The 13,802-nt window shown below is 30.6% G+C and overlaps 1 protein-coding gene across 1 annotated transcript in view; it reads left to right on the top strand.

Moving 5' to 3' along the window:
- The window catches only part of LOC136970490 (transcription initiation factor TFIID subunit 4-like), a 34,477-nt gene extending 28,241 nt beyond the window's left edge, over window positions 1-6,236 (top strand). Inside the window, exon 14 of the mRNA XM_067264937.1 lies at window positions 4,737-6,236. Coding sequence (XP_067121038.1) covers window positions 4,737-4,844 — 108 coding nt within the window. The 3' untranslated portion in view covers window positions 4,845-6,236. The remainder of the gene's footprint in view (window positions 1-4,736) is intronic.
- Window positions 6,237-13,802: the final 7,566 nt, after the last annotated feature.

Consider the following 13,802-nt stretch of genomic DNA (forward strand, 5'->3'; position numbering starts at 1 on the left):
ATTTTTCTAGCAAATCAGTTTATTCATTAAACAAACATATAGTCATTTTTGGTTTAATTTATAAACCTGGGGCAACTTTATAAATTAAACTGAAAATGATTGTATGTTTGTTTAATGAATAAACCCAATTGCTGGAAAAGTGTGAATGGGTTTGATTTTGGAAGTTATATGTTTCAGCTTTGTTGTTGGATTTTGAAGAAACTTCTAATAACCTCCAAATGAAAAACCTTAAATCTCACAATAGTTTATTAATATATAAGTACATTTATGTAGTAATTGTTGATTTTTTAAAAATATATAATATATAAATTTCTTATATCATATTTTCTGTTACTGATTAAAGGTATACTAAACCCTAAGCTATATCAAGATTAAAAAAAAAAAAATGCTTTTATTATACAGGATGTTTTGAAAATTCAGATTCATACATCTTTTTTTGAAAATTTTGGACCAGAGACATTTCGAAAATACGAACATATTGAATATATGAAGTGCTTAAGAGGATTTCACTTGTATTCAATTATTTGCCAGTTAAAATTTTATAAATGACTACTTGTTTTATAAAATAATAAGAGTTATAAAAAACCTTTCAGACATGAAAAAATACTATCAAAATATGGTACCTTAGCTTAATTTCTGTCACCACCAAATGTCTCTATACAGCTCAAAGCAATTAGCTGTTTCACAGAAGACATGTTCAAGCATTTCAGTAGTTATCTTTTGAATAACTACAATAATAAGATTTTGAAGATTAGCTAGATCTCTAATTCTTCTGTATTATATTTCTCACTTAATTAATGAATCTCCAGGCAAAAAATCCAAGAGTGTTAAGTTAGGTGAATGTGCTATTTATGATCAAGAGTCTCTATGGCTAATCCAACAACCTAGAAAGGAATGTTGAGATAATCTCAAACAGTTGTTGCTTAATGTCATGCTTAATGCATGGTTCTGTTGAAAGATTACCATCTTAAAGAAGTTGAGGTTTGAGGAATTGTCTAAGCAAGTGAAAGTATGCAGATAGATCTTGTAACTAGGATCTGAAAAAAAAAGGAATCTTTGACTTAGTCATAGCAAGCCATTTTAGGCATATCTTGTTTCTCATTCAAGAAATTTTTTATTTTTTATTTTTTTAGGCATATCTTGTTTCTCGTTCAAGAAATTTATTTGGCTTTTTCTTGGGTTTCATTGTTTTTTATATATTTTATCTTGTATGTTACTCCAAAATCCTGTTCTTGCACATTTAACAATTTAAATCTGAATGGAAAATAAAACATTTACAAAGATATGAAGTCATATAACAATGTGCATACTATTGATAATATATCAGTATAAAAATTTTTAAAAATTATCTCTTATTTCATCATATTAGATTGTCACTTTTGAAACATCTAGTATAAAAGAATGTCAACAAAAAATTTAAACATATACAGTCGATTCTGCTTAATTGGAACGCATTGGGACTAATCCATCCTGGCTCAATTAAGCGGCTGCCCTAAGTAAACAAACTAATAATATATTTTATAATAAAATATGTAATACATAAGTAAATAAATAAGTAGGTAAAAAATAATAATTAGGCACCTATTTTAATGCTTTATTAAACCAAAATACAGAAAATATTTGTTCTATAAATTTGCCAAACTCATGACAATAGATAACTGATTCGCATAATGCTACTGTTGCCAAATATTAGTAGTGACATACACAAGGGTTGACTATTCAATCCATTCCTGATCAAACAATTTTTCCTTTCTTTTTTTTTAGTTAGAACATGTTCTAACTGAAAAGGGAGAAAGAAAAGGGTTCATCCAAAAGTCATTTTACGGTCTTCCTTTGAGCACAGTTTCCTTTAATTGGAGATTAGATCACTTCGGTGGGAGTGTCCTTAGAAACCACCAGTTCTCAACAATCAGATGGCTGCTGTCTGAATCTAGACGTAATTATGCACACAATACCTTCCAAGGGAACTCTAGCTGTCTTCCAACTCAGTCAAGAGACCTCAAAAAATTGTCCGGCGATCTTCATCCCTTTGCTTTTAAGGAGATTGTCTGGTCCAATGAAGAGCAGGGTTAGTAACTCGCATTCAGGTTCAGACGAAATCCCCGTGTGATACGTCCTGCTATGCCGACCCCCTCTGGAAAAATCGAACTGCCTGAGCAAAAGACAAAATTGCTTTGTGTCTGCAAACCGTTAGGCCTACATATTTTTGGAAGATTACTAAAATATATCAAAACTTCCTTTTCTGCTACTGTCCCAATTAAGCGATTAGATTATGTATTAATTCATTAGTTTGGTTTCCATTCTTTGAGATTTGGCCCAATAAAGGGACTATCCCAATTAACCAGTGGCCCAATTAAATGGAATTGACTGTATTTGATTTTAGAAATAAATAGAATAATGAGATTAAATATTAAACTTGTTATTTTATAATAAAGAACTAACAAGTTTTGTTTTTAATTTTAAATATATGTTACAGTGTAACATTAATGTATCATTAATTGATATGTAATTTTAATTAAATTATTTTAAATTACCTTATAATTAAAGTTAGAATAGTGTGAGCATATTAAGTAACAATTATAGATTCTAATCTCTCATTAGGCTAATATTTTCCCAAACATTTTGAATTTAATTAAATTAATCATCAAAATTGTCATATACAGGGGCACAGTTTACTTACAATATCATATTGCTCTAATATTTTAAAAATTTAATAGCTGATTAATAATGCAATATACATTATGTAGCCAATAATATTGGGATTTCCAGGCATGTTATCCACAAAATCTGCAAAATATTTCTGCAAACTATGAAAGAACCATTCATGTCCAACAGATTTTTTTTAGTATAGTTAATTAGCTATTTTCAGGTTCTAAATTTGAAGTAAAACTCAATAAAATCTAATTAGCATAACTGATGGAAGGTAAATAACTAACACTTGGATGGAAGGTAGTGGATGTGGAGGATGCTAAGTTAATGACTTTCATCTAAAGTTTGGTGGTGATTGAATTAAAGTTTGAGTTGTTTCTCAGGATACATCTTGGTCCATTTGTCTTATGTGACTGGAACACTTAATGCAGAAGGATATGTCAACATTTTGGATAATTATGTTTCCCACTTTATAAATAAATAAATAACTTTATTAAAAGTTAATGTTGAATTTTAAACATTTGCAGCTATATTAGTAGCCATTGTCAGATTCAAATTTAGAACATTTCTGCAAATATTATAGAATAAATTCAAAACTACAAAACATGTAAAATAGTAACTCAATAAATAACATATAAATATAAGAAAAAAATAAAATACTGTAAAGGTAAATGAAAATAAAATTAAAAGTAGTTTTATAAGTGAGTTACTGTTAATTTTATTTTCTTTAACTTTATCCTATTTTGTTTGTTATATTTATTTATTATTTATTGTTATATTTTATATTTTTTTAATATATTATTTTGTTGTTTTGAATTTAAATTTAATCTATAACACTTGTAGCACTATTCTGTATTTAAATTGACATTGGATAGTAATATAACTGAAAACATTTATTATAAAAATTGCTGCTGAAATTTAAAGGTTTATATTTGTTTATTTTTATCTTATTTAAATAGATAGGTTTTCGTTTTGTGACACTTTGGGGATGAACCATTTTTAAACCACTGCAGCAATGCTCTTATATACAGGGTGGGCCAATGAAAACAAAATGGCAGAGTGTTCGTGTTCGTCCAAGCAAATCGCTCGGACAGGTCGATTTTATTCTCGAGGGGACATCTTATGCAATAAAGTTTTTGCGAATCTGAATATTAACTAAACAAACATTTTTTTTCGAAATAACTGTTTGTTTAGTTAGTACAAAATAAATGAGTTTTTAAAATTTTTTGTTGTCTGTTGTATTCAGAATCACAAAAACTTTATTGCAAAAGATGTCCCCTCGAGAATAAAATCGACCTGTCTGAGCGATTTGCTTGGACGAACCGAACACTCTGCCGTTTCGTTTTTGTTGGCCCACCCTGTATAACAAAATATGCTATGTGAAAGGATTGACCTGCATAGAACCAGTGATGGAACTACAATGATGCAAAATGGCTCAACTAAATCAGGGCCTGGAGCCAACAGACCCAAACATGTCGAGCAAAAAGTCTACTCTACAACCTGTGATAAAAACAATTGTTTTAATCAGGGTTGGGTGATTTTTTTCAGTCAAGGATTAAAGGCTTTTCAGGAAATGCAAGTCCTGTTCTTTGTAGCAGAGGGTGAGGTTGGGAAGGGAGGAGTCCATATTAGAATTTTGAACCATGGCCTGTAGTAAAGTTGTTTTTCCTCTGCAAAGAATCCTGATCTCAGTCTATTTGAATACTTTTTTGAAGTACTGGATTTTCCATTAATTGTTGTACAGTTAATAGAAAATCTCACCTGAAGTATGGTAAGGAACAGCAGTGAGGCTATAGAAATAGAAGTCATTGTTGCAAAGGGCAGACTAACAAGATACAAATTATCAATTTAATGTTGAAGTTTTTCATTCATTAATCAGGCAGCCCATTAATTTTGGACACACAGTGTATTTAAAATGTAACTACTAATTAATTGGTTTCTTTTTCTGGCATATATATAATTCTATTTATAATGAAAATTATTTAATATTCTATACATATTTTTACTAGAATACATTTTTTATTATTATTAATAATGTTTTATTATTCTAATATTATTTTAAATATAAATATGGAAATTTCTTTCAGGTTGACAAAAAAGTAAAACATGTCACGCTCAGGGATCTGCTATTTGTAATGGAACTAGAAAGACAATTGCGTCATTCCCCATTATTATATAAATCATATGTTAAGTGAAACTCGTTGCCTTCAAAATTGCTGCTGAAAAATATCCTATGAAAATATGAAGCCCAAGTCATTCAATGTAAAATCCATCCAAGAAAATTAGACTGACATCGAATTTAATTGTGTTGTGTTTGTCTTTTAATTTCATAATGGATGTTTAAAACATCAAATTTTACATCATTTAAGAGCTTAAATATTTTCATTATTTAAAAAACTAAATATGTCAATTGGATATTTGGATGAACACATTTAAAAATTTTAATTGCGTGATTTCATTGTTAATATTTATGAAAGTATAATTTTTTTCTAAAGTTAGCATAAATTGTTGAGAGGAGGGAGAGAGAATATTGCGTTTCTGAATTTTTGTTAACTGAAATTGTTGAAAATAGTTGTTTAAAAATTACATAAGTTGTTTTAAAATTATTGCAAGACATTCAGCTTGACTGATGTCAGCTATGCAATGTTAAGATTACTGAAAGTGTATTTTTGCCATATTTAATTTGTAGATTAGCAGAGCAGAATATAGCAATATTAATATATCAACTTATGTAGAACTGTTAATCAATATATGTTTAAATATTTGAAAAAAATTATTACTAATTTTATCAAAGGAAATGTTGGTTGGGAGCTTCTGCATTAAGGTGCTACATTTGTGAAAAAAAGAAAAAAAATATATATATATTATTGCACTAATCCACAATATATTTATATGTATTATATTGTATGTAGAAATTTAAGAAAGGGTATATTTTATTATGTAAAAATATGGTATTGTTAAATGATCATTGTCATGGTTTATTCATGTATATAAAACATCAGCACAATTAAATTTTTAATCATGTTACTTTTTGATACTCAGAGTGATTAATATGTAATTATGACTGGTTGGCGAATTATTTGAAATATTCTCGACCAGGCATATTCTTGTTTACCGTGGTTTCAAAGACCATATCAAATAAAATGAAAAGAAAACCACTATTGTAACATTAAGAAATTATATTTATTACTTCTCTTGTAAAATATTTTGTTTCAAAAATTAACTAAATGGCAATGTTTGTTATATTTTATATAATTGCATTGAAATCATTTAATGTGGTGAAGCCTATTCACTGCTGTTAATGACATATAGCATATATATATTGTATATTTCAAACATTTTTCCAGAATAAACAGCAGAAATTTCATATTTAGAAGGTATGAAAAATGCATTTTGATTCATATAAAATAAAAAAGGAAAGTGTAATGTATTTAAATTTCATATATATAAAATCATTTGTAAAAAAGTCATGTATCCTGTAACATATCCGAAAACATATCTTAAAATAAGTTCATAAACAGACAACAGTCTGTTTTCGTATTAACAAAAATAAATATTAAAAGTATTTTATTAGTTGCATCATATACAGCTTAAATTTTTAAATAAATTATCACAATTTAAATGGATAATTTGAGTAAAAAATGGATTTTTTTTATCATTGATAATTTATATAGAATCTCCATTAAATTATATTTAACACTGTGTAAACTTTGAACAATTCAGATATTTCCTTTTTTTTTATATATATATATTTATGAGTTTTTTGCCCATAATTCTAATGTTATATTTGCTTTATCATATAATAATTTATTATTAAAAATTCCTTATATAGTTTTTAAATATACTTTTACTACTAGAATATGTGGATTGAATACTAATTGAATATATATATCTAGTAAAAAACAACGAAATTACGAAAATATTGAAGCTTAATAATAATAATAATTTTATTTAAATTATTAATTGTATTTAAAAAAGACTAAAATATATTACAGCTTCCCAAATTTTATTCCTTTGTTAAGTGTTCCAATTTTCATATAAAAATGTTAAGATCAATAAACAAGAAATTTAAATGTTTTCTTCTAAAGGAATCATATAAAATTTGTATATTATAACTCGGTTCTCCATGCTGGTTGATTCTATTGACAGCGTTGCCGATGTTCGGGTAATTTTGGAAATTTTAATATGTTTTAATATCTTAATACTGGCATTGTACTAAAGTTAAAATCGTTTCTTGCAATCTTCAGTTAAATGAACTCAACAATTGCATATTGGTGTAATAACTGGTTTATTTGGCTTTGTTTAATGTTGTAATTATAAAGGCTACAGTGCGTGAGTCCAAAACACAATTAAAAATCTATTTCTTTATGTGCTCACATACATTGTAACCTTTATAATTCATAAGGAAACAATAATTTTTAATTGGGTGAGTTTATTACTTTATCAAAGATGGCGGATCACGCACTTCGTCTACTAATGAGATATGAAACGGCATAGCTGTAAGAGAAAGTCGGACAATTTAAGGAATAGACAAAAGATGTCATTCATAGATTATTTATTACAGAAGAAAATGAGAGCAAGTCGATATGAGTATTTTCGGGTAATTTTTCTCGGTCACATTGTCAACGTGCCCATTGAAGATCAGACCTTGGAGAACTGTTGCCAACCTATACTTAACACTTGTGATTTACATTAATCAGTCTATTTACATCATATAAATGTATTAAAATCGCAGCGTTCTCGAGAAGTCTAAGAACGAGCAATTATTTATTGTCAGAAAGCTCTCAGTTTTAGTAGTGTCTTGCCCTAGTGCAACATACTTTTCCTACTAACAATGGAGTCATGTCGGTCATCCATCGTTAAGGAGAAAAGTTTTGAATTGAAGTAACGTGACTTCCCATCCAAATTGAAAGTTCTTATATAGTTAATCGGGGCCTCCTGCCCCTAAGCTTTCCATATGTGGTGACTTTCATCAATCTAACTCCATTTTCGAGAGTAATCTCGAGAATGGAGTTAGATAGATGAAAATCGCCAGATATGGAACAGGACAGAAAAATACAGTACGACAGTGTGAATATAGAGGTCTGCAATTTGAAAATTGCAGTAAAAAATCAATGGTAAATTATAAAATATATTTTTTAACATGAAAAGCCAGTCACTTGAATCTAAATTTTCTGTGATTATTTTACTGAATTTTATTTCTTGTGATTTTCATTTTATGATTATAAGAAACCACAAAATATTTCGATTTATTTATTCTATTACTTTCTCTAATAAGTAGTCAAAATTAATTTTGTATATTTTTATTCGTAATTCAACTTAATGCTCTGAATTTTTACCTATTTGCCATAGACAACGATTTTCCGTATTTCAATACATTAGAGACAACTTTCACTTTTCTATAAATGATTCGTAACTACTCGATAATCAATTTTTTCTTCTGCTCGTTTTTTTTATTGAACCCGAGTTTAAATTTAGGTTGTTGGTTAATAGAATAAGGCAACGCAACACTTGGGCGATATGCCAAAAGAAAGATCCCCTGCGAGGACTTTCTATGCAGAGATAATTGTTAGAAAAATTGGAAAAAATATAAAAAGTTAATGAAAATATACGCTTCAGGATTTCAAATTTTACAAATGAAACTGATTTCCGGCCAGGCTCATTAATAGAATATGTATCCAAAAAGCATTTTATCAATAGCAATGTCAAAGTCTGATAGTCACAAAATTTAACGGTGAAGTAGATTGTTTAGAATTTTTTTCTTTTGTTTTAAGGAAGAATGTTGTATATATCAATTACCTAAATTGCAACTAGCATAGCATAAAACATACTATGCCAGTTGCAATTTAGGTAATTGATATAATTTATATTAATGATAATATAAAAACATGTTTTTAATAATACTATAGTAAAATAAAATTGTTCACTTTTAGGAAAGAGCCGGTCGATGATATCCCGTTTTGTATTCAATATTTCTAGTATTTTTTTTTTTTTTAACACTTATTGTTATATAATTATATTGAATACCAGGGCCGGCGCGAGGCAGGTTCAGCGCGTTCACCGGAACCCGGCCCCGCGGTGACGAAAACTCATCAGACATTTTGCAGGACCCCCTGTATAGTAGATTGAATATTCGGGTGTGTGTGAAAAATGCAATCGCATAATCCACTAATCGATGACAACTTGCTGCACACTGACATGAGTGCAAGATTTTCTCTCCCGTCTTTGCATTGAAATATTTCGTTGCAGCGTGTTGCAGACGTTGACATTAGCGAGGTTGAGGCCGGAGTTTTAAACGAGAAAACGTGTACGTCGGACGTTCGGCGCCGCTTTCCTGTAAGCCTAGAAGTTTGACAATGGCGTTTGGAAAGTCAGTGGAATCATGCTCGACATTCCAAACGCCATTGTCAAACTTCTAGGCTTACAGGAAAGCGGCGCCGAACGTCCGACGTACACGTTTTCTCGTTTAAAACTCCGGCCTCAACCTCGCTATTAAATATTGTCATCAAAAGTTGGCACGACTGCAACACGGGTGCGGAGGACATTAGGTGTTAAGATAATTACTCAATTAGAAAACACCAATTTTGCTTAACTTTTAACAGAATTATAATACCATAAACAGATGGAAAACATTTTTTTAGTAGCGATGATTCGGTTTGAAGGCGTGACAAAAATCATCAAAGTTCAGTGTAAGTCCATAAAGTCTTTATATCCTGGAAACTAAAATCCAAAGGCAAGCATTTTTCTTTATTTTTACTTTTTATTTAGTCTAGTATGTAGTAATAAATAATATTTAAAAATAATTTTCACATGCAGTCTTATTTTGGGCGTAAATAGGTTAAAGAAAGACGCATCAGGCTATCACATTGTTACCGTCTTTGACTAATAAAATAACGTTGGACTAATAAAAAATTATCTTCGATCATCGATAAGCCAAGACCGATTTACATCTCTGTCTATTCTTTTAATAGGAAGCGAAGTAGCAAACTCAATCAATTTTGATGACGTAATCAAAGATTTTGCGGCGAAAATAGCGAGAAAAATTATGTAATATTCATCTTACAAAAAATATACGTAACATCCTTTGTACTTATAATAAATAATTCCTTATTGTGAAATTTAAGTATAGGATTTGAATGTATTCTGGTCCCGCAAAATTTTTGAACCGGGCCCCGCAAAAGGTCACGCTGGCCCTGTTGAATACAACAAATCTCGGGTCATTGTTTCACTTTTCACTCTTTTCGTCCTCTGAGTACTAAGAGAGCTTTTGAACCGGCTCATAGTTTCGGCCAGACAGGCTCACAGGAGGGCATGGGACGAGGCCCGACATATCCAGACGGACTAACCCCCGAAAGATTCCCGGAAACTTTCCGACCCGTCCGGATTCGATCCCGGGTCCCCAGAGAGGTAGGCTGCCACCTTGACCGCTTGGCCATCTGGCCGTCGAGCAATAAAACACACTGCAGTGTAGAATTTCTATCAATAATAAAAGTATAAATAAAAATTTTTCTTACTGGTCGGATGGCTGAGTGATTAAGGTGACAGTCTCTCCCTTCTCTAAAGGATCCGGGGACGAATCCGGATGGATGGAAAAAATTCAGGTAATTTTCAGGGTGATCTGTCCGGATATGTCAGATCCGTCCCTTTCTATCCGGCTATCCCATTGCGATCCTGTCCGAACCAGTGATGGGCTTGTTAAAAAGATCCTCTTAAGTGTCTGCAGGATGGAAAGAGTTTTAAAAAAACTCGTTCTTATTACTTTTATCTCTCATTGTGATAAAAGGAACCGCAAATCTAGCGAAGTTTTAAAAAAATTAAAGCAAGCCAAATTTATTGACAGAATTTCTATTTTTCGCCTTGAATTTATCACGTAACCTATGTCTCAACCATTGGTGTATTTCAAAGTTTGAGAAAAAAAAAATTAATTAAATTTCGGTGACAATTTATTCTAAAAGCTGGCAACACTTATGAAAACGTAAAATGGCGTTAAATTTTAAATTGAGTGTAAAAGAAAGATCACATTTAATAAGATACGAAGATATTTTTTATAAATTTAAAATAATTTTAAAAGAAGATTCAATCTCATTATTATCACTGGATCAGAAAACTATCGAAAATGAGATTGAAGATGTTGTAAGAAATATTCTATGGCTGGATTCGGAGTTGAACGTCGGTGATTTACCAAAATCTGCCATTATTTTGACCAATTGTTTGTCTGTCCACATCCAGAAGATGTCTTGGGCTTTCTCTAAATTAATTTCACTCAGAAAAGGAAATAAACAATATCGTCTTCACCCTTACGAATACGTTTTGACGATTCAATGCAAGAAGTTGTGGATTTCTCAAAAGAAATTTGCACTGGAAAATAAACTTGCCGTAAATAGCTGCGAAGAAAATAATTACAGCAGTCATAAGATAAAGCGTCCAATTGGATTACAAACTTTAAAAAGAAGTGGACAGAAATTGAATTTAGAAATAAGAAATAATTCATTCATTCAAAAATGCGAAGAATGTGGAGAATATCGACAATTAATGGTAGCTTCTAATGAATCGAAAGATGATATTCGTCGTCTTGAATATGTTGAAAAAATCAACAACAACAATAATAAGTCAAATAACAATGATGGAATTTTAAAGAGTTTCCTAAATGTTCTTCTTACTCCTGTCAGAATGTTTCATAAACTACAATTTTAAAGATATATTCCAAGTAATTTAAGAGAAAAATATCCACTTACAGCACCATAATTGAGTTATTAAAGAAACAATTACATATAATTTTGTATACTTAATAACAATCAGTTAATTATTATTAAAAAAAAAAATGGAGGTAAAAATGAAAACTAGAAAATTTTTTCATTACATTTTTATTATGAAATGTACATATTTATATCAATACATTTGTTTTAAGTTAAGATGTTTCATTCAGTTGTATATTTATGTTTATTTAAATAAAATGGTGTTGTATAGTGTAATTAATATTTTAAAACATCAAAATTGTATTGTAAGCTTAGTAGTTTCAATTAAGGAATTAGTACATTGTATCAGAACTAAGTTATATTAAATATAGGCGTGAATCCTAAACTGCACAAATTTTAATTGCGTTTTCTTGTAACATCGAATAATTAAACACGTACGCGAGATAGCATACTTTCTAGAATGTTCTTGATTCCATTTATCGAAAAGTTTCGTAAATAACGTCACATTTTTAAAATGGAAAGATTAAATGCATTCGATCGAGGAAATGGCAGCATTTGCTCGATTTGAATGGCTTTTACATTGTAAATCGTAAAAATGGAAAATCTTGTACAGTTAAACGTTTCTCTGCATTGGGAATTTCATGGCGTACAGTGTATAGCAGGGGTGGCCAACAAGTCGATCGCCAAGCCAATTCTGGTCGATCGCTAGCGATGTCTTGACTTAATTTATTATATTTGTAATGTAATATATTTGTAACTGCATGCAACTGTATGCATGCAGTTATGACTCGACTCATAAGCAGTGAGTGCACTTCGTACTGAGACAGTGTATAAACATAGTATGTATTTCACACTTTTCCCTCCCCACTTAGACTATGCCTATGACAACAAGTCAATCGCGACACATTTTTACGATAAAAAGTAGATCTTATGTGCACAAAAGTTGGCCACCCCTGGTGTATAGCATCATTTCAAGGGTAGAGTAAGGAAAACCTGCAAAACGTAGGACGGGAAGTGGTCAAAAAAAAGGAAAAAGAATCAACTAAAGGAAGAAATGCTTTGAAAAATAGAAAAAAAAAAAAAACTTTAACACGGATATGTTTACTGGATTCTAAAAGAACGTCAAGTGACTCAAGAAGTGAAAAGCGGCTCCAAAATATGCGAACCGACTTATTACTCAAAAACCCTTCTGCATAGGCTGTGATAGAGTCTCGAAGGCATCAAACAAACTTGATGTGGTTATTGACAACGAGTACTATTTTACTTTTGACGGAAATGAATGTGCTGGTAACAATCACTGTTCTGACAAACAAGGGCTAGATAGGGATCCTGAAATCAAATTCAAATAATACTTCAAGTTTTCGCCGAAGCTTCTGGTTTGGCTGGCAATCAGTCCTTGGGAACGTTTACAGGTTCTCATTGCCTTTCACTATTCTCTATCACCAAAGAAGTTTATGGCAACGAATGCATCCAGAAGAGAGTAAAGAAATACTGCCCTGACCAAGAATATGTCTTCTCGCCAGACATAGCTATCGTTCATGACACAGTTGCCAAGTTGCACCATTACAGAATTCTATGCGTCTGCCGTGAAGCCAACGTTCCAAAACAAACCGACTGAGATATTTTGGTAGCAACCAATGATTGCTACCAAACTATTCAAAATATTTATGAAAGTTACTGACGTTCCAATCTAAAACAGAATTTGGTTTTCCAGAGCGTGTTGATTAACACACAATAGATAGGCAGGCCGGTTGCCCACAAGGTTAAGACATCAGCCTGCCGCTCTGGGGTACTCGTGTTCGAGTTCGGGCCAGAAACCTGAAATTTTTCAGATGTTTTCGGCAAATTGTCCTGGATATGTTGGGATCAATGTTTATCCGAATTGATTCTTTCTGCAGATGATTCAGATAATGGAAAATTCGGATAAATGGATTAACTTGTAAAGAATGAAATTACAAGGTAACTCCCTGTACTGTACGTACTGTATTTATTTATTCATCAATGTGCGAGTAACATCCTACTGATCGGTTGGATTTGTCACAGCAAATAGGCATCACTGAATTCACTGATCAAGCAGTCACATGACCTAAGAGAATTGCAGTGTGACGTCAATGGGAAGAAAAGGAAGAGCAATTAATGGTTCGGATAATTGAACATTCGGTTAATCGAAGTTCTGCCGTCGTATTGCATTTAATAAAGATTACCTAGAAGCTTAAAATTATTTTTATTAATTTATTTTTTCAGAAACTGTATAAATACAGTATATTTATACACATAAAATAAAATATAAAATAAAAAGTAAAATAATTTAAAAAGTTAAATATTTTAAATTTTGTTATTAAATAACATTTTAAATAAGAAAATTTTATATAGTATATATATATATATATAGAATTTTATTAATAAATATTTATTTACAATTAAAAATGTTAAGCATATTTAATAAGTTTCCGCGAA

This window comes from Centruroides vittatus, unplaced genomic scaffold, assembly GCF_030686945.1.
Source record: "Centruroides vittatus isolate TY-2023 unplaced genomic scaffold, ASM3068694v2 contig_199, whole genome shotgun sequence".
Taxonomy (NCBI): domain Eukaryota; kingdom Metazoa; phylum Arthropoda; class Arachnida; order Scorpiones; family Buthidae; genus Centruroides; species Centruroides vittatus.